At 37.8% G+C, this 22805-nt stretch overlaps 1 protein-coding gene across 1 annotated transcript in view; it reads right to left on the bottom strand.

Annotated features, from left to right (window-relative positions):
- The window catches only part of MAPK10 (mitogen-activated protein kinase 10), an 89323-nt gene extending 69830 nt beyond the window's left edge, over positions 1–19493 (bottom strand). Inside the window, exons 1-2 of the mRNA XM_041412093.1 lie at positions 19373–19493; positions 3459–3530 (exon numbers count right to left, since the gene is read on the bottom strand). Coding sequence (XP_041268027.1) covers positions 3459–3524 — 66 coding nt within the window. The 5' untranslated portion in view covers positions 3525–3530; positions 19373–19493. The remainder of the gene's footprint in view (positions 1–3458; positions 3531–19372) is intronic.
- Between the last annotated feature and the right edge of the window lie 3312 nt (positions 19494–22805).

Here is a 22805-nt window from a genome sequence, read left to right as displayed (position 1 = left end):
TGAAAACCTATTAGTTTACCTAGTTCTGATTACACAAAAAGCATCAAGTCTGCCTTCTTCTTTTCCATTGTATCTACTCAAAACACAAAGCAAAGCACTATTTACTTATTCTTCTCCTGTCCCCACATGTTCACTGAGCTCTTGATACTTTTAATTCCTTCCTTCTTACAGGCACCAAATTTTCATAGCTCATTTGTAACTATGGTGTCATGTATTGCTCAGAAGTCACTGTGTCCCAGAGGTGTGACTTTCATTGCAAGGCCAGATTCCTACAGATGAGCAATCTGTGAGTATCTGCACAAGAAAACACTACTTCAAATGATTCCTCATCCCCCTGATGCCTGAAGAGCTCAATGCTGACACACAGGTGATATCCAGCCCTGGTCATCACACCAAAGGAGGTTGAAAGGACTGATCAAGAAACACTGAAAGGAAAGGTTCCTTGAGACTGAGGTTTTTGCATGGAGGGAAACTACATCAGTGATCCAAATGCAAAATGTAGCCAAAGATGCAGGAGAGAAAGTATATTTCTCAATAGAACTATATAATTACAGTACATGATGTGAAGACAATAGCTAATGAAAGGATTCTCCCTTTTACAAATAAAGACTGTATGGAGCTAAGTAATCACACCTTTAGCTAGAAATAGACAGCTCTTGACCCTATGAAGTATCATTTCAATCATAAAAATCTAATATATCAATTATTGATAACTTTTGAATACCAGCCAATCTCCCCTTGAATAGAAGGCATAATCACAGGACATACTACATTTAGAATTGTATTCCAAATAAAAGTACCCTGTATACCTACAGCTTAGGGAGCAGGCAAATTCTGACAGGCTACACATCTTCATACTGATTAAAAAAATACTGAAAGATTAAATGGACAAAAATGTGGATGAAGAAGTCAGTATTCTTTTGGAATTATTAGAGATATTGTTAGTATATTAGTATTAAAATTTAATGTCCTATCCCACTCATGATACACTACTCTGCATTACCTTGTGCTGCAATAAAAATGTATAGGGTCCTACAGATAAAAGCTTGTTTGTGATACCAGCCTTATAGAAGTCTAATGAAACTCTACAGGCCTTCTTGTCCCACTTTTGCATTATGATAGAAAAGCAGATGTCCTCTTCCTCAGCCTTAAAAAAGGTGTCTGTTTCAGAACATGAATTGGCTACCCATGTCCAGTAACTCCAGAGCTGGGTGTTTTCACACTGCAAACAGGGTGAAGGGATAGGGAGGTACATATTTGTCCTACTCATGCTACTAAGTGTTTCCCAGGAAGAGCCATTCTTTTTTTTTTCCTTAAGCTGGAAATCTTTAAAATTCTATTCCTGCTGAATTAGCATTTCATTGTACAAAACTAGTATGCTCACTGACATAAGCTCTATGTCAAAGATAAGAGCCTGTAATTATGTATATGTCACTTTCCTTCAGAGCACATAAAGCTATGCCTTTTAGGCCAGAAATATATATCAGGAAAAAAATACATCCCCCAGTACTAAAAATAATCAGGGTTCTCTTAAATTTTGGAGCTATAAGAAAGGCACTTCAGCACAAACACTTTGCAGAAAGTCTGCAGTGAGGCATACATTTCAAATGGAAGCAGGAATAAGAATAGAATAAACAATATTACCACCTGGACACTATTCCTAGTCTGTAAATAAAGATCTGGATGCTTGGACCAAGGACAGAGATATATGCCCCATCCCACTCTAAACAATACAAATGAACAGCATCCAAGACAGTCTTAATGCAACCAGACACTTAATTTAGAGACTGTTCTTGCACATAGTTAAAGCTGTTATTTGGATCAGGGCCTGTCTTTATGGGGAGAATAAATTAACATGAAGCTTAAACCAGTTTTCATCCTCAAGAGAATTGATCTGAAGGTCTGAAGACCTTGAAAAGGTGTCTGTGTGGCAAGTGCTTGAAGGATGGAATTCTGCTCCCTACAATGCCAGGATAGTATCTCTTTGTATGTATTCAGTGGATGATGCCATTCTGTGTACCTGCTGCAGCCATCAAATAGGAATTAATCTCACTCAGTGATAAAAATGCATCCAAAATGGTCTAAGTAAAAAGGAGAGGAGAGCTATGCAAAAAACCTCTATTCTGCACAGTGAAAGTACTTTTTTATCAATAACACTTTTCTCATACAATCTGAGAAAAAAAATTGCAATTTCTGCAATTTTTTTTTGGAAGCAAACTCTGTCAAAACACTACAAAAATACTACATTTGAAAAAGTTGCCAGTGGAAGAATTAAGCCAGTTACACACACATGAAGAACAAGCAATAATATAGAAAAGACAGTTAAGCAGATTATCAAACTGAATAGCCAAGACTCATCCCAGAGCTGATGATTCCTAAGTGCAGATTCAACCTTCTCAGCAGAATTAATATTTAATGTCCCTGAGTTAAAAAAACATAAAGCAAACTTTCTAACACTTGTCACTGTCTCATGTTAAATGCTTACACACAAGTAATAGCCATTTCCTTTTTTGCAATTGTGTTTTCACTTGGACTCCACTTGTAATACAGAATAACAAAAATAGTGTTTATCATAAATTAATTTCTAAGACTGCAGCATTGTTTTCAGCCTCAAAAAGTGAAGAATGTCCCTAATATCTCTCCAGTTAGTTAGATTACTGATATTCCATCTCACAAAAAGACCTTAAAACTACAAAGAGACAGAATTCAAGAACAAACACTGTTCAGAAGTGAGCAAAAAAGTCATCTTTCATTCACAAGGGAAAATTATGCACACAGATTTGAGACTAAATATGCTAACTAAATTAACCAAGAAAACAAAAAACTGGATAAATTAAAAAGCTTTTTCTTTGCATCAAAGATTTAGTTGCAGCTTTGTGGGCTCCCATACATTGTGACCAAACCATTTCAAGGGTGATGTAGAAATACAGAATTGGCTTCAGTGCAGCCTCATGGCTCCAAGACCTCAAAAGCACACAGTGTTCAATGGGAGACAAGGCAAAGACCACCATTTTAATTACATTTCCTTCACTTCCAGTATATGTAACAGAAAATTAGTCACAGGCTACAATGTAAAAGGCTCTGTCTCAGAAGAACAGAGACTAAGATTTTATACTTTTATATATATAAAACTATTTTATAGTTTTAATTTGCAGTTTTTCCATTTGTATACTGTGCCATTATTTTTCACTAAAAAACCTCAGAATATTAACTAAGAGTTTATCAAAACAAAATAAAAAATCATTAAGACCAAATTACACAATAAACTTGAGGACAGATAGAAAAGTAATTTTTTGAGATGCATTTCTCTGTTTTTTGTATTTATTCTCATTTTTATAATCAGTTACTTGCAGTAAGCTGCTGAAACTCATTTCTATTTTTCTCTAATTATAGCATGTATTGCAAAAATGAAGTACAAGTATATACTGTACCTTGTTTTACCTGTAAGGAACACACACCTGACAAAAGGCAATCTTCACATCCAGAGTAGGTTCACCACAATAATACAAGAAATGGCGGCTCATAAATACCTGCAATTAAAGAAAAGTAGACATAGAATTCTTGTCTGGCTGCTGATGTGCAAGTATAATGCAGCTCTAACTTCACTTGGATTATAAAACCAACCTGATTTGTTACCCAGCTTGTCAAAACCAGAAATGGTGTAACACTGAACTGTAAAAAAGCTTTGAATTCTGTCCAATGCCTGTCAAGGTTATGGCCCCAAATATGACTTGGTTACATCTGGAAAACTTTACAGTAACTGGTGCCATTAATTCAAAGTTTATCATGTCACTTACATATTCCTACACCAAAAACAACAAAATCAGATCAATAATGTTGTAAACAATGTGGGAATAGGAGACACTTATTATTATGGGGAGGAAAAAGACAAGTCCTAAGTTGACAAGTATTAGAAAGTTATAGAAATGGAAAGACTAGCTACATCACTGTGTAAGTTCATCCACTTTCTGAGCATCCCATGTTGTTCTGGTTCTGGTCTTAACATTTTACCACTAGAAAAGCTACAGTAAGAAGCAGTAAGAAGGGTCCAAAGCACAAAGAGAAACAACTGAACAGACTGGAGACTTTATTTTTTTTTTTTTTTTAGCCTAGAAAAGAACTATCTGAGCAGAAATATGCTGGAGATACATAAAATGAGTGGCATGCTGAAAAATGAAAACACCCTTCCATTTTTTTTTTTCAAATTAAAAAAAAAGGCATCAAGTTATGTTATCAGTGTTAGAATCAACAATAGGAAATGATTCTTCATACACATTTTCATCACAATGAAACTCTCTGTCTCATGTTGCTGTGGAAGCCAGAAGTCAGCATAAGCACTAATATGATTAGGCAAATTCACATAAGAAGAAATCTGCTGGAGGCTATTAACCTCGAAAATATCACCCCTGAGTCACAGTCTGCCACTCCATGCTCAGCCTATTTCTGGATTTCCCAGTCAGCTGATACTGGCCCAGGGAGCCATAGGCTAGACTAGCCAGGCCTCCCTGTGCACCCCATTACAGCTGTTTTAGTTTAGTTCCACAGCACCACATCCAGCTCTGCCGAACCAGTCCTGTCCTGGCTGCATTCTAGCGTGGCTCATCAGTGACAAACACCCACAGCAATGTTGTCAGGCTGGGAGAGGCAGCCACGTCACCAGACTTGGAAGCACATGGATTCTTCTGCATGACTCTAAAAAACCACAAAAACCCAGCCAAACACACAAAGCAACAACAAAAACCTGCTAACAGTACAATGAAAAAACTGGCAACTTTTAGCTACAATTAGATAGATTATATAGAACATAATGTTTTTCTGTTAAATATAAGCTCATTGTAAAGACTTAAAAATGAAAACAAAACAACCATCCAACCATCACTCCATAAAGACAAAGTTATGATTCTGAAACACCATATAGCTACTTATGGCACTTGTCTTCAGTAGGAACAACTAACTAACTTCAAGTATAAATGGCACTAAGTAAGATAAGATTCAATTTGGAGTAATTTCAACTCACACCAACTGATCAGGAGAAAAGAAACTACAAGAAAGTATTCACCAATACTTGCCAACTTCAATGCACCATGTGCTCCCAAGTGTTTAATTTTTAATGAATGAATATATGAATAATCCTGTTATGAAAGCAAGTTTATAACCTTTTCTGCATCATGTTACAGTGTCTGAGATTGCTGTCTCTCTGCCCACTGAGTCATTACAAGAGTCTCATATTCCACAGAGGGTTTATAATAGTTTATATTAAAACAAAAAAGAAAAAAGGAAGCTTTTTTTTCAAAAAGAAAAAAAAAAAGAAGGAAAAAAAAGCTTTTAACATTAGTCATATTGCCAATGATTTCTGGAAAGCCAGCAGGTAATTACACTGTCATGCTGCAGATATACTCACTGGCTGTATGCATTACTTTGCTATAATAATCAATGCGTGAAATGTCAATAGCTATGACATACCATGTACAGGACAGAGCTTAATGGTGGAAAGTGAGGAAAGGAAGGCAAGAAAATTGATCGAATTTGGTTTCTCCCTGAATTTGCTGTGAGGGTCTATTGAGAAGGTATACTTTGTATTATGCATGCATTACTAGTCCTCCCCTGCTCCTCAGCTGTCCACAGGAATTACTGTGACTGTTAGTAGTCACCCTGGGCAGAACAATAGACTGGTGAGTTTTATGAACTGGAATACATTTTAGAATTTATGATGTTGTCTTTGTGGGCAGTTAATGCTTATAAAATAATAGAAGTATGATATGTTTTAATGGCCTAGATCAATACTCACATTTCTCTGTACCTGAGATACAACAAATGAATCACTACGGAGCTGAGTTCCTCCAGCTATAGAACAGGAATGAATGCCACCTTTCCATGGCACAGAAAGGTGTACCCAGGAAAAAACAGACTTGAGCTCCTGTTTTAAAATGCTTATTGAATTCATACAAGGTTCCTTTCAGTGCCCTGTAAGTAATCACACGTGTATGTGGCTTCTAATTCCTTCAGGCAGAAAAGAGAGTCACACTCAGCTGCTCAGATCTCCTTGATCATGTCTTCTCTGGTGCGAGCTGACACCACATCACTGCAGACGTTTAAGAAGTGTCAGAATAAAGAACTGGCCTGATGCTGAGATAATTGTGTTACAACATAAAGCAGTTATAAAACAAGAAGCTACTGAGACAAACAGCATCACTCACCAGCAACTGGAGCTTTACATGAGAGCATAAGCATCCAATATTTCTTTACCCCACCACTGACATGTTAACTTTTCAAAATTGAGTGAAATCACCCAAGGGGCAAAGAACTGGGGGAACAGAACATTGCTGATAGAATAAAATACTCTGGGAAGCCAGAGACTGCTGTTGCATTACAGGGAGAAAACCTATCTCTGAAACAGCAAAGCCACAACTGGATCCCAAATCTTCATTATGATCAAGGCATCTGTATGCCAGAACCCACAAAAGCATACAAGACTCAGCAGCAAACATATGACATACTTTCACGTGAAACAAAACTAGGAGGCACTAAAATCAGGAAGAAGAAACCAGCCATGAAGGCAAGATAAAGAAAATCCTGAAAATCCTCTGAGATGTACAGTGGCACAGCCCCCAAGGGAGCTGTTGGCTGGATCCACTGAGGATTGGCCTCTACCTAGCCTGCTGCTTTGCCATCCTCTTCTTCACTCCACTCTTTCTTCCTTACGGAAAGGTGTTCTTCAAAACAGAACGTGGACTAAAGACATGCATTTTTCATGCAAATTTTTCATGCAAATTTCAGGCATGAACTTCTCTTTACCTGCAGTGCTCCTACAAAATCTTCCTTTTCTGTATAAGGACGTTTTACTTTTAATAATGGTTATCTGTCTCTCCAGGGGTCAGGAGGATTATCTAATTATTATTCAAACAGCTCTTTGAAGACTGAAAGGATTAAATCAATACTATTAGTATAATTACTGAGAGCAGAGAAAAAGCCATGAGAGCAGTTAAAACAGACCAGAAAACCAACAGTAGCTGCAGCTCTCAAATATAGCCTCCTGCAGTAAACCTTTCTGCTCAGCCTTGAATTCCTTCCTCACCCTCAGTGATGTATGATATTGGTACCTAGGGAAAGTCTGGGCAATTTGGCCCAGTCAGATTAAATCTTTTGGCCTAGGAATATTGTTTTCTACCCAAGCTGCCTTATCCTTCATATAATTGGCTCCTGGATCATGGATAGGGGGACTGTGTTTGCGTTAAGCCTAGGAGATGCAAACCTCCAGTGTGAGGGGTCTGGGCTATTGCTCTCCTGGCCCAAGGAGAGCCTAAGCACTTGCACCCACCATGCTGAGCTCCTTTATCTGGAAAAGCATCACAGTCACTTTATTCTGAGAAAATACCTTCATGATGGTTTATCATCCCTGCATCCCCTAATCAACAGGAAAGTCCCTCATGCCCAATGGACAGTGCCTTGGCCTGACACAGTATAATTAAAGCCTTTTGTGACAGTTCAGAAGGCCAATGCTGAGCCTCAGTAAAGTCCCATGTAACTTTTTATTCAGAGAGATAAAGGAGCCAGCTGCCCTGCTGCAATAGTGCTTCCTTCATTCCAGCCCAGGCAGGCAGGGCTGCTCATCTCACCCCACAGCACAACCATCTGTGGCAAACGCACTGACCCAGGGCTCAAACAAGACTCTTCATGAGGAAAAACTGCAGCAGCTGTTTGACCTGTGCTTAAACCAGTGCTGCTGTGCTTGAAATTAATATCCCAAACTGGCCCTCTAGCCCTGCTGCTCTTCTCATCACCTCCCATGCTCCTGAGACTGTACTTCGAGAGGTATATTCATGTTTACAACAAAACAAAATGGAAACAAATGCTTAAATTCCTAATTTTAATAGCCTCTCATGGAATAAAAAAAAAAAAATTAGAAATGCAAGTCCCAGTTGAAACAGTAATCAAATGGCAGCTGGAGATAAAGTAGAGAGAACTACTTGTATGTAAAACTTCACTAGATTTAAACATGGCATATTGTGGCTGCAAACTGGAAGGCTGTAAAAGAATCACAGGACATCCACCAATATCTATGCTAAGTCCCATCAATTGTGATAATCTCAATAATATGGGGAATCAATATATATTCATATCAAGTAATCAAATCCAGCATTTCTGTTAATTTGATATAACCACACAAATATATGGCATGTGCACAATGGGCACAGTGAATGTGCTCCCTATCTTCACCAACTTGCAGTTTTCTACTTGTTCTACAAAAGGAGAATTAAAGTATTTATTATTACCTCATTTAGTTTCATTCATGAACACCAAGATTCAGGGCATGAAAAAAAATACTAATTAAATAGCACCATCACTTAAAGCTATTTTAAAAACCCATCCTGTCCTAATTCAATGAGAAGGGGCAATTGATCAATTCAGTTGTCACTTAAAAACCTTTAAAAACACTAATGTTCAAAGGTTAACTTTCATGAATTATTAACGCTTCCTGTTTTGAAAATGTGCTTGAACAATTTCATGCATTTCCAGTACTGGAATTTCTCTCTCCTTCATCTGAAAATACATACTCTCACCACAGTATAAGTTCTCTGAAGCTTTCAGTAATGTTCTAACTCCTGTAAATATATTTTTCCTTTACTGAAACTTGGCTATTCTGCTCTGTGTAAACAAGAGCATAGGAAATAATGAAGACCTGAACAAATCCACACAGCATGACAAAGTGTGCCAGCAGAGAATGGCAATGTCTGATCCCCAGACTCCTACAGAATTTGAAATGTGGGCTCTGACATCTTTAACATGCTGGAACAAGAAAGAAGTCCTACAATTCACCTGCATTTTTCATATAATTGCTGCCAATTAAAACAGGGATATACATGTTCAAATATCTATCAAATTGGTCTTCACTTCAGAGACCAAATCTTTAGGCTTATCAGCTTTTCTTATATAACTTTTTTCTTTCAGATCTAATGTACAGCACTGCAACAGGAAACCCGCTGCTCACCAAGAAGTTTAAAGACACCTCAGAGGATAAATATGAACTGACATTTGCAAGTGGATTAATAACAGTCGAGGAGAGTGTTCCTACTGCAAAAGAATGCTTTTCTGTTGTGTCTACTCTCCCATTTTAATTATTCTTGGAATAAACAGGGAAAGCACTGGTGTGAACAATGTAATTATTAAAGTTATATCCCAGCAGAAACAGATCATCTTCCACTGAGAAGTGATGGCATGTTAAAATTCACAAGACTCATGCAAGTAGCCCTTAAACTGCTGGAAAAGGGAGTGAAAAGGAAAAAAACAATCTTGGAATAGCACTGAAAAGGAAATATATAGGAAACAAAAAAGAACAAAGAAACTGAAAAGACAGGGGATTGAAGGCAGATATTCCTAATGAGCACAGCTCACATGCAGAAGACAGGAACAAATGAACTCTAAATCTGGTCTTCCTACCAGCTTCTTGTTTTTTCTCCAACCAGTTATTATGAGACAGAATTCCTCACCTGACTATGCTTGGTCTAAATGCCCAAGTTACCACATCCAGAGGTAATTCTTACTGTTATGAACAGGTATCATGAGGAAAAGACCCTACTGCTGCAAGATGCTGCAGCAGATTAATTAGTCAAAGTTTATGATGATCTTCTCATAATCTCTCATACCATCTTCTCATTTGCAGCTGAATATCTTCACTCCCTGAATAAATCCTAGCCACTTCCTAGAGTCATAAAATTAAACTTTGATGTTGCAAGCAGCTCTGAATTTGCATAGGATGAACCTGGACTGGCAAGTGTGTGAGACTGTGGCTACTACTTTTAAAAAAATTAGGAAAAGCTAATTGGAAAGAGATGAGCACAGTAAAACACTGCCTGCCTCACATAAGATAACCTTTATCACAATAGTGAAAGCAAGATTTTTTTGTTTTTACGCATTTTTCCTGTTTTGGCATTTGATTTTAATCTGCTTTCTCTTTCTGAGGAGAAAAGAAAAAGAAAAAATTGAGGTAACTGTCTCAGCACAGCTGAATGAAAAATTCTGCTCTCTCAGAACTTTGTTTTTCTCTATTAAAAAATAAAATCAATATAAAGCTGTTCCTTGGATAAATGTCAGTGGCAAAGATGCCTGAAGGTATGTACTGAATCACATCAAAACTATTTTTAATAAACTCCCAAGTCAACCTCCAAACCTAATTCAAATTCAGTTATATTTGCCTTCAACACAGATGTCCCTGGCAATTTATGATGGGTGAAAATGACCTATATGTTATGGACTCTATAGAGAAAAATACTTGATTACTGTCTGTATCAAGCAGTATCAAGAAAATTATTAGATTTGAATAGAACACATATTTTAAATTTTAATAGTTTGGAGTTAATTTCTGATTAGTTGAACTGTATGGCATTGGACCTCATTTTTTACAAGCTGCTCTCTTACATGTTAACCACCCCATTAATGAAGGGTGCTTGTAAAAAGAATTAAAATCCCAGCCAAATGCAAAATTCTAACTTTGGAACAAATGTATAGAAGACCAGGGCACTTAGATCCTGTTATAGATCCTGTTTCAGGGTACTTTAATTATGTGGCACTGCACTAAACAGCAATTTTTGTCAGTTTCATTCAATTTAGGGGAAATATTGACAGGTTTGGTCACTTAAGAGGAAAAAATTTTGCAACCAAAATAACACTGAGCCATGCTTTTGCTTATTTGATAAAAATTTTATTACATTCTACCAGTGCTCATCTTTCCTGTATCAACGTATGCATGATGGAGATATGAGAAGCTGTTCAGGACTGTGGAATAACTTGCTCAGCTGCAACATCTGTATTTATCATCACAATTTTAAAAGGGCTGAACAGAACCAGCTAAATCACACATCAACGTTATTCAGGAACAGAGCCAAAAAAACCACGCACCTTGGAAGGGACCTTAGGACACCTACAATCCAAACTTTCTAATCAAAACAAGGACAGTTTCTTCATTTATTGGCAAAGTTAGGGTGCTCAATCCTTGCATTGGTTTGTATTTACATATCTGTAAATACATATTGTACACATCTGTAAATACATATTGTATTTACATATCGTTGTGTGGCTGCATACGGTGGCCACATAACTAAAAACACTCTTATTCTAAAAAATGTAAGGAGATTAGGTATGGAGTGCAAGGCTGCAGCCATGTGCAGATTACACTGCAAATTCTGCAGCTACAAAACAGCTTATTTCTCAAACAGCTAAAATACAGATTCATTTGCTTCTGAAAAGCTCTTCCCCCTTCTAAGCTTTAATATTTGCAAATTTTAATTGCTCCCATAACAAAGCACTATTAGAACAACTCATCTCCAGGATGCAAGCAGGATTCATTGCAAAATCTCTGCAAGCTGTTAATATCAAATGGCAGTTACATATTGTTTTACAAAACACAGAAAATATTTTGATACTTTCTGGCTGCTTTTGATTAAAATCTTAAACTTATGAGAAAAAGAATAATTCTTAATGGCGTAAGAAAATACCCTGTGTTTCTGATGATTAATAACTGACAGGAAAGAACAGCTTGTCCACTGCTGGGCTGTAGCCATTCACCTATGCTGCTGTTATTTACAATGTGTCATACTAATGTAGAATGGCTAAAAAAACCCACCCATTTGATTCAGGCAGATACAAACTCAGCAAAAGTGTGTGTTTCCTTGCTCCATTATCTATAGATAATGCTGGGTAAAAGTTCTTCAAAGCACAAGGGATAATAATGATAATTATTTATTAATTGAATATGGTTAAATTTCCAGAGTGTCACAAAACAATGGGAATTGAGCTATTTAAAGAAAGCATATCTGCTGCTGCCAAGGGGTGCTGCTGCAAGTGCCATTTGCTTTTCTGTATGCAAAACCAGAAATACAGTAGGTGATTAATGCATAAATACAGAATCATGAAGGCTACTGTTAGTTTCCTATTATACAAATAACTGCAAGCTTCAATTAGGAAAAAAAAAACTGCATTAGGAAAAATAATTCACAGTCCTGTGAACTTAGACTGGGCAGGTAAGGAGTGATCAAAACCAAGTCACATTCCCTTTAGGTTCTTATATAAAAGTAAAACAAGGAAAAGCATGTTAAAATACAAAAGGTAATCACCACAAGAAAGTAATTTCTTTTCTTTGGTTCTCTTTGTTCTGTAGCATTGGAACAAAGTGACTTTATCAAAGTCAAGGGATAGGAATTTCTTGGGTAAGGAGAAAAAGGAGCCAAAGAGGCAAAGTCTGCAATTTTCTAGACGAATCATTTGGGAAAAGAAAAAGCACAACCCAAAACAGGCTATTTCATAATTCTTCCCTCCTCATTGCCTCTAAGACACAGAAACACCAGCTCATACATCTTTCTGACTGCAGGGAAAGTCTCCCTGCTATGGGTAAACAACAATTTGGAATTGATTTTTCCAGGCAGAGGCCCACAGCTCCACTTCAAAGCATGGGTGCCCTCAGAGTTAGACAGAAATGCTGGAACTGATTAAAGCAGAGCTGAAGCACAGACACTTTAGACAAACAGGTGACTCTGCCTCTCCTATTCTTGGGTTGCTGAGGAAAGTTTTCTGAAATATTTGACTCTGCTGAGGAACAAAGATTCAGAGACAAGGATGAAAGGCTAAAAATCTGCACAAAAATACAAGGTCCAACACCTCATATGAAAACAAATTTTTCACAGGTACTGAATGTACTCAAATGTGACATGACATTAAAAACTCTATTCTTTCTTGTATCCCAGAGCTGGGAAAAGAGGCAAACAGCAACAGCTAGGGTGTCTGGCCCAGTAAGGCAAGGGGGCTGTGGACAATAAAGGAACAAGCTTAATTTACTGGGTACACCAGATCGATTGAGGACTTCTTTCCTCTCCCCCAAAACGCTAACATTAACAACATGAGGCATGCCCCAGCAACAATAAGCTGAGCATCCTTGAGACAGTCTTTGCCACCAGCACTCTGTGGTGAATAATGCAAGGAAGGAAAGGGGAAGAAAGACCAAAGGAAAACTTAAATGACAAACTTATGTATTACTTTGAAAGAATTTGGACTGGATTACCAAAGTATCACAAAGTACAAAGCATGAAAAGGGTAAACATGTTTTACTTATATGAATACTTATACTAAAGGATTTAAGTACAAGAGCATAACCATATCTACTTTTGACTCCCTAAAAACGAGTGCAAGAATAATTCTCAGGCTCTTCCTTTTAGAACCTTCTTATATAATTTTTTAAATGCTACAATCCATAGCTTGCTCTTCCTAAGATTTTGGTTTCTTTTTCAGCTGTGACTTAATTACTAGAGCTCCTCCACAGCTAGAAACCTTCTGATGTCCAAAGTACCAAGCCTTCTTTAGGCTCACAAGACAACAGCAAGATAAATATCCTTAATTTCGTCCAGTCTTTCACACTTGATTAGTTCTATTCCTATAAATCATTAACCCATCTGCCTGATACCCATCCCAGTCAGATTACAAGCTTGGAGTGCACAAACACTGCACATTCTGAAAAGGTTCATGCACACAAGCCATCAGATCAGTAGCAATAATAATCACACCCCTTACATGTGTTCGTACTGCTCATGGTCATCTGAAGAAGAGAAAGCTCTTAAGTGAGACATAAATCCAAAAGCCCTTTTTGTTCTAGGAAAATCCCAACCATTTAGCGTGTGTGCCCAAGGCATAAATGCTTCCTAGAGCTCCCATGGGGACAGCGCAGCTTTGCACTAGTCTCAGTGGAGGCCCAGGCTCATAAAACACAACACAACCCTTGCACAATCCCACTGGAGCACTGGCATTCACTGTCCTAAACTGAAATGTAAACATGAATGAAAATAGTAGAACTCGGTCATATGCCAGAGCTCTAGAGTTTGGGATTAAGGTTTCAGGGCTTTACCATTTCTGGTTTTGGGGTTTTTTTGCGGTGGGAGCCTTTATCAAGGGTTCAGCAGGGGATCGTTTTCTGTCTCTGGAACATCTGCTGGCCACTAAAATCCCAATTACACTTAGCTTTTTTCTTGCAGCAGGCAAGGAATTATGCAACACAAGAACGCAATTGCAGCTGGAGTGAGTGACAGACCAGCAAATGCAAGGGTAGCTGAAATCACCTCCTCCTGCTTTTATACTTCAGCTACAAATATAAACTCTCCTGAGCTGGGCAGAAGATACAGCACCTTGCTTACTTTAATTCTGTTGCTATCTTCTAGACTTCTAAACAGGTATGAAATATTATTAAAAACATGTATGCATAAAATACATAAATATAAAGAATATATTCATATTTTCCTTGTTCTCTTGAACCTCACAAAGGACACATGTCCAGAAAGCACAACCAGCCAGCTCTGCTGCCTGCTTTTCAGTGCCAAGCTGAAAACACTGCACTGAAAGGCATTAATTCCTGTATCATAAGTCAGTTTGAGCCTGCTTCCTAAACAAGAGCACATGCTCAGAGAATCAGATATGACTGAGCCTAAGTGTTTTCCAATATAATTTCCAGCTCCCATAGGCACTAAACATGAGATAAATCAACTTAAATCCAACTGACCTGACATCACTCGCAAGGAATTATCCCACTGTGAAACAGCTGATGGATTCCTCTTCTCCATTTCAAAAAGATAGTGCGAGCTACTGCAACATGCAATGAATGCCACAAAGCTGCTCTGCACAAAAATGACTCTCTGTCCATGAAAAATAGCTGAATTTAGACAAGAAATTTTCTTCATGTTGTTTCCAGCCTCCTGTAGACTACAGGATAGCTTTCACACCCTATGCTACATAAACCCCTTGCAATAATGTGCATAGTAAATGCATTGCCAAGGTAATTGACTGTTTACTGCAAACTTGGTGATAAAACCACACATTTTAGATCTCTCCCCTCTCCAAGTACAGTAGACCATGCAAAAGTAGGATCTAAATGTTTTACAAAAATAGGTTCTTTTGTAAAGACCTCAGGAGTTCCTCCACACATTTGACAGATAATAAAACAAAGACACTGGAAAATAAATTATATGTTCACTCAGTCAGGAATAGTGGCTTGGATGCCTGGCCTTAATCCACCTACTGAAAATTAATATAAATAAGAAAGGTCAAATTCCTAAACAAAACAAAAGTTAAGGAAGACTGTGTTTCTGTCAAGGAAAACTTAAAAGAAACTTATCCTTGTTTCCCAAAGGAACAAAATCCAATTTTGCTTGCATAGCCAAGTGCTTTCCTTTTTTACATTTCCTTTTCAAATCCAAACATATTGGAGTAGAAATGAGCAGCTGAATAAACTGATATATTTCTCTGTGAAATCTTGTATTTCTGTAATCGTTTTTTTCCCTTTTTTTTCCTACAACACATTTTTGGGTTTGGTGTGAAATCAAATGGATACATGAATAATAAAAACACGTTTCATGTTCTTTTGAATGGCAGGGAGTTTTAACTTAGGCTGGGCAGAAATTTGTGAATGATGATGGGATACAGGAAAGGAAACATGACATTTCTGAAGCAGGATGAGCCTTTACAGCCCTTGTAAATGTGGCTATAAAAGTAACCACGCCCCTACGTCTCTTCATGAGTGTACAAAGACTCTCTGTCAGTCATTCTGTGTTCCCCTGATCCTCTCTGTCCTCAATACTCTGTTCTTTAGGGCATGACAAAGAAGAAGGCTGAGATTTTGTGTAATTTAAGTACCTACAACTAGCAACACACAAGTTGGAGCCTTAAAAACAAACAAAAGATAAAATCTTACACCAGATTTGAACCTCACAAGAAGGTGTTTTATAACGCTGTAATTTTTTTAATTTTATTTTTTAATCTCAATAGCCCATCTGCTTGAATAACAATCTTGCAAAATGCATTGTTTATAAAAGCAGATGCTATTTTCACAATATATTTTGTTTGTAAAGCTTTTCTTTGGTTTTTGTTTGAAGTTGGATGGCTTTATTTAGTTTTAGTTGTGGCTAACACTAAAAAGGTCTTCTGGCTTTTTTTGGCCTGAGCTGACCACCACGAATAAATCTGCTTAAAAGTAGAGTTCTAAATGTATGCCACTCCTTTATATATCAGTAATGTATCCACTGAAGAAAAAAATCAACTTTTATTAGGCATGTTTGCATTATGAAAAGATATAGTATCAATTCAGGATACTTACAACAATAAATAAGAACTGGCCAGACTGTTCACCATAAGATGCTTGAAATCTGGTTAAACTTCACTACTATTTTCTTGTTCCAAACTTTATATCCAGCTGCCATTTGTTACCTAACAAACCCTTTTGTGAGTTGTACCAGCATTCCTGCCTTACAGCAGAGCACATCTGAAAGGTGCCACATTGAACCAGGGCAATTCCAGTGAAGGGTACCTGCAGGTGACTGCCAATGCACTGCAAACTGGACAGGCTGAGACAGCTCCTGTCCTGCAGCACCTCAGGGTAAACTCTGCCACTTCTGCAGACATTGCTAGGCAGGATGAAAGTTTTAGCTTTTTTTTTATTTTCCCCCTAATGGAATAAAGCTTGTGTGTTCGTCCCTCAACACTGAATCACTTTTGGAAGCATAATTAATCAGGAGCAAGAAACTGGGAGAAAATCAGGTTTTAGTAGTTTAACTGTTCATGAATTCATTTGAGTGAATTTATGGGCACCTTGTCCTCTATGATATTTAATGACTTCAACAAATTCACTGCAGCAGATTCCTGGTGAGACACAATGTTATAAAAACATTTCATCCCTGATTTACACAAAAGAGGTGAAAACTGAAGGCAGGCATTTTATACCATTATTGATTTTCCACAAATATACATAGATGTGTGCATTATACACAATATAAACAAAACTGTTCAAACACTTTCCAAAACTGAAACTCAATCAGTAGAAATGCCACTTTTTGACCTCAACAGAACAGCAGGGAAAATGCTGCCCTGTTCTCCTTCTCATGACTCTGGCCTATTTCTCTAAATTACAGGGCCAAACCTCTGCAATAAAAAAGCATCACTATTAATCCCTTGTGCCAGCTGCCTTTACTTTGCTCACACAGGGGCTCACTGCCCTATGCTATGTAATCCAAATAAAACACATTATTTGAAAGAACAAGAGGGAATAATTTCAGCAGATTACTCTGAGTTGCAACTGATACTACCTTGGTCCTACCCAAAAACTGTGTTTCAGTTTCCTCTCACAATTTCTCAGGCTCTCTGATTAACAGAATCATTTTATCTGCAGGTAGTATGTATAATTTACAGCTGAAGCTACTAACTTTGAAAAAAAGAAGGTTCAAGAATATTGTTATGCTCTGACCATGTAAATTTGTGTCTCAAGAAACACCAAAAAGTTCTAAACTGAATGGAACAAGTTTGGCAGACTAGATATGTGAAGCAGATACTTTTTGTGAATGCCAGGATTTCAGTATCCAGTACAGCATATTGGAAATATTCCTGTACTGAAGTGTGCTTTTTTATCCTCAGTTCTAAGACATAAAGAATTTGCACAGCTTCTGCACACTTTAAGATATTCTGAGCCATGTATAGTAAGAGCTTCAATGTTTTTTCACACCAAAGCTATGTAAATACTGACCTCCTTGGAAATGTAAGCCCTGTACATCTAGCCAACAGAGACTTTGGTCTCAGAGAAGAAGACTCTTTTTTTTTTTTTAATTAAACACATAGAAACTACCAAAAATGTACAAGAAATTACTTCTGGGGAGGCATGGAGCCTGCACGCTTCAGCTTTAATCCTCCTTTATGTCTTTAGCCATAAACTGCCAGTTCCACCATTTCAGTGACTTCTCGCTGTTGGTTTGTTACTGGGAATGTTAGGGAACCCTGGTACTGAGCAAGGTTTCACTAGACACAAAGTGAAAAGGGAGCAAAGGTTTTTTCTTGTACTAATGTAGTTAGAACATGGAAGTCTTAATAAGCTCAGCGTGGGTCTGTCTTGCATTTTGAGTTGCCATCAACTCTTCCACAGCACAGATTCATGAGCAGTGCTGTCTCTTCTCTAACCTCTCCTAGACAGGCATGAACAGACCTCAACATCATCATGACAATGCTGTTCCCATCAAAATTAATCCTGGTACAAGCTCTGCACTGGTGTTCCCAAGTTGACCTGAGAGGGATTTCAGGCAGAACAGGTAGAATAGTATCAACACCTCCTCTCCAGCATCAGCCAAACATTATTTAATGGCAGGTCATCTTAACATGACCATACTGGGCACCCAGAAATGGAAACAGAGTCATAGAATCATAAAGGTTGGAAAAGAGCTTTAAGTTCAAACATTAAAGTGCTCATTTATTCCAATTTGCTGTGCCTTCACTTAACATGCAGCCAACAGTTGTACCTCCATTAGGATCCGTTCCTAGGAAACCGAGTTTACCCAGTCACATCCTATCATGAATTTAATTGACTATGTTTATCAAACTAAAAGGACCACAAAAACCCCCAAACAAGTTAAACTTAAGTAAAACACTCACTGAGGTGGAAAAAAAAAGTAGGCTACATAAGATACAAGAATGCTTTGTGATTTTCTGCAGCTGTTCTCAGCATTGCTTAGCAAATTAATTTAACACAGAATGTCATTCAGAACTATCTTTAGTCCTTCTTAGTGTTTTAGCACATTATAACAATTAATCATTTTTCATTAATTCATGGGCATTCAAATACGACCTAGGAACAGTCAAATTGTATTGGGTACTGCTAGCTCATTTTTTATAGTAACATTTATGCTATTATTCTACTTAGTACTACACATCCATACTACACAGAGAATTTTACAAGTGTATTGAGACCTTGATTTTGGAAAAAAAAAGCAAATACAGGCCTAAAGGGAATATGAGGATGTGCAATATTCTCTAGACCACAGAGGTAAATATGTGCATAAGGTTTTGCATAGGATACACAACTGCACAGTTTTTCTTACAGAAGTGAAATAATATTAGAATTGGATTTAGTGGTGAAACTTCACTGTATGATGTGCAGCTAAATATGTCAGGTCTGCTTCCCCATTCTGTCCAGGCTTAGAGCTGTCATCTATACCTATATATTTTCATTCAATATTTTTTCCAGGATTCATTGACAGGGAAAATCAAAACCTGCTCTGTCCTAACACACACAGGCATTTTTCATAAATGAGTGTATGGTCACAACCAGCTCTCCCTCAGATGAGGCATACTGAAAACAGTGTCTAAAACTAACAAACAGAACACTTTTAGAAAGTGTTTCTTTTCCAGCACTAGTTTTTTTTTCCTATTACTTTGCATGCAATTTTTACAGTATGCTCATCACGGCCTAATGGAAACATTTCACAAACACATAACATGTCCTAGTAGTCCCCTTATTTTGCAGGTTATTTTCCTATTTATTAAGCTTGTTTTCATCAGTAATTGGTGGCTTTAGATGCCTTACCAGGGATAGGATAGTCTGACAGCGAAGTTTTACATTTTGTCCAGGTGACACACTTGTAATTGTTCTCAGGTCTTCCTGGGGAGAGCTGCAAATCTGGGGAGCACTGCTCAACAAATGCGGTCTGTCGAAGTTTCACCTCTGTCCCAGTGGAAGACAGCTGTCAAGGAATTAAAGACAGGCAGGGTTAAGGAAGCCTCAGCTGGTCTGAGTTGGGTCAGTTAGTGCATTTTGGGACTGTTTGCTCCGTTTTACCATGCTCCAGGTCAAAACAGCACAGATACCGAGTGGTCCCTTTTCTCTTATTAGAGTAGCTTCAGTTTTTTTAAACCCTCTTCAGCTGTTCTAAGGTCAGTCCTTTCATGTACTGCCATAGTCTGTTGGATTAAAAAAGCCTGGAGATCACTGTGATGCCTTGTGATAGGCAGATACCTGTCAGTGGCAGAGAACATTTCTGTTGCTATGAGCCTTTAGGTACAGAGAACTCTTCAAAAGGCAAATAAACAAGAAATACATTATTCCTTAAATGTGCCATTAGACAAGTTTAAGGAGTCCACATCCTGCATCTTCTTTCTGCACAGACTTGAAAGCTTATATGAAAAGGACTACTCCTGATCTGGAGAAATAAAGAAACTTTCTGTGGAGAGGTAAATTAAAACCACCAAAACATCAGTGTTGAAGTAATCGGAAGTGGAAATTGAAGGGAGGAAATCAATAAAATTTTATCAGCTGCATATCCGTTAGGAGAGGGTACATTAGAAAGATGTATTGCTGTCCACTCTTTAGGAATAATACTGACACTTCAATTTCTACCAAACTCATGAAATTACAAGAGCTGTTTACCAACCTACCTGCCAACTATACATTTCCATCTTTCTCTTTTGCCTTGCTGTCCTGAACAACTGTAGCAGGTCTCATAATCTATAGAGCAGGGGAGAGAGGACAAGGGCAATCAATAGCCTTGAAGCTTCTCCCATTTACTCATTCTACAGGATGCTTAAATGTCACTTGCATGGTCGACTTGGCAAAATACACACTTCAGACCACCACAGTGCACATTTACCTCCAGGTCTCCTCAAGTTCCTACAGAGGCTTGTACTATGTGCCACATCTGATTTAGGATACAAACTTCAAAAGGAGCAAACAGTTGTTTGAGGCCTTTAGGACACCCTAACATGACAGTGAAAGACAGGATTTGTACATTCAAGAGCCTCAGCATCTTCAAAACACAGTATCAGTGATCATACTCTGCTTTCTACACAGTCATGCATGAGTAAGCCTGTGCCACAAACCACCAGGCAAAGTCAAGAGTAGAAGAGAAAATCAATAACTTTTCCTTTCTTTTTTTTATCCTCCTTACAAGTGATTTTAGATTCTAATACTCTGGATAACAGCACTATAAAAAACCCTGCTGAGGAAGACACCAGTAAATTATCCAATCTATATTCCTGCCTGACAGCAGGATCAACTGTAATTATTTCTGACAGATATTTTCATAACTTGTTCTTCACAATGCAATGTGTCCTTGCAATTTACATTACAGTCAGTGGAGAATTCCTGTTTACAAAGAATGGAATCTGTAGCATCAGAAGAACACTGCTCAACAGTATGCAAGGCTCACAAAGATGTGCAAGAATTAACAGCAAATTTATACACCAATTTAATTGCTGGTAGAAAGGTTATTCAGGGTTTATGACCATTCCCATGATGTTTTCCTCCAGAAAGTCTGAGACTTTTATCTGTTAATGAAGAGCCTGTGTGTTTAGTATCCTCTTGTTGCTTTACACATGCCAAATACCATCTTAAACAGCCACTGCATTTGAATTACCATAATCTGATGAAACAGGTCTAATCAACCTGACCAGAAGAGCTCAATGAAATTTTATCATTTGCCTCTGTTTCTTTTACAGTGTGTATTATTATAATTGTAGCTCTATATAATCCAAACAATGCTAGAAACCTGCTCAATTAAAATGGTGGTGGTTGACTTTAAAGAGAAGTTCCTACCTCAAAGATACACCAAAAGACAAGTAAATTCATATTTGTGGGTTACTATTCCCACATTATTGCAGAACAACCTAGCCTGTAAGTTGTAAAATGGCCCATTCTTCTATGAGGCATACATCCATCTGTAGTATGTAGAACAGGCTTTCCCCCAAATTAACAGCCATGTAGTACCAATCAAACCATTTTACTGGGTTGCAGAAAGGGCATAAGCTCTGGACTAATCTTAACATTTCAATGAAGTTTGGAAATTAAGCCTATCTCATTTAGTAAAATTATCTTCAGACATAAAGAACCAGGCAGCATTTTCTGTGAAACTGATGTCTGAAAGTGAAACTCTGAGCACATAGTGCAATGTTTGGGATTTTGGGGGGTTGGGGTTTTTTGGTACACAGAGCTTACCTGCAATCCTTGAATGGTTAGAGAAGATAATCAGATCTTTTTCTAGTCTAGCCAGCGTGTGCTGTTCAATAGCTAATCACTCCTGAACAACATTCAACAATGACATAAAAAACAAATCTCTACCCTATTGTTAAGCAGGATGCAGTTTATCAGTCCATATGTTGAAAGAGACATACAAATGAAATTCACAGCGACAGCAATAATGAATGGGATGTTTAAAAAGCAAGATGGATGCCTCCAACTCTCAATCAGAAAGGCACATTATACCAGTCACAGAAAGATGTTTCCATTTCCAAGACCTTTTAGTGCATTCGTGCCTAGTCCCAGCTGCATTTCAATGAAGATAAAAAGAAAATTATTTGTACACTACACGAGCTCCACAGCAGAAGCACTTCCATTCCTGGGAATGGAAGAGACAACTCCTGAAGCAGAACTTCTCAAAGACATACAGAGTCAGCAGTGCACAAAGTAGCTGTTGCTGCTGACAGGATGAAAACTGAATGTGCTGGAATTCTGCACTGAGTTGGAAGAGGAGAAGGGAAAAAGGAGAAAAGGTATGTGGCCTGTGCAACTTCACAAAATTTATCACAAGTCTTCCTTAGAAAAATTTCAAGGCTCTAATGGGAAGGCCAACACTACCAGCAAAGAAGCAGAGTTCTGTTGCAATTATAAATAATCCTCAGCAGAAGATATGTTTTAATTATTTGCTTAAATTCCTAGCACGGTGTAGCCCTTCCAACTTCAGGCATGTGCTGTCCTCCAAAGGGCATGATCCACTGCCCAGCAGGGCCAGCCTTTGCTCGCTTCTCCTATGTCTACTGCAGCTATTACTGACAAGTCTTTGGTATCACAAAGTCCAGTGGTATTTGTTGCTTTTCTCAAAGCTTCAGATTAAGAATTTAATCTTTCATTTAAAGATGTTTCTCTCCCTCATAGTTGCATAAAGGCAAAAAAGAATATATTCAATAGCCTCAAAAGGTCAAAAAAGAAAGAACATACAAAGATTTTAGAAACAAAATGACTCAGTAAT

The sequence above is a fragment of the Onychostruthus taczanowskii genome, unplaced genomic scaffold (assembly GCF_017590055.1).
Source record: "Onychostruthus taczanowskii isolate IOZ18803 unplaced genomic scaffold, ASM1759005v1 scaffold38, whole genome shotgun sequence".
Taxonomy (NCBI): domain Eukaryota; kingdom Metazoa; phylum Chordata; class Aves; order Passeriformes; family Passeridae; genus Onychostruthus; species Onychostruthus taczanowskii.
Note: the sequence above shows the minus strand (reverse complement) of the source record. Positions and strands in the feature narration are given on the sequence as shown.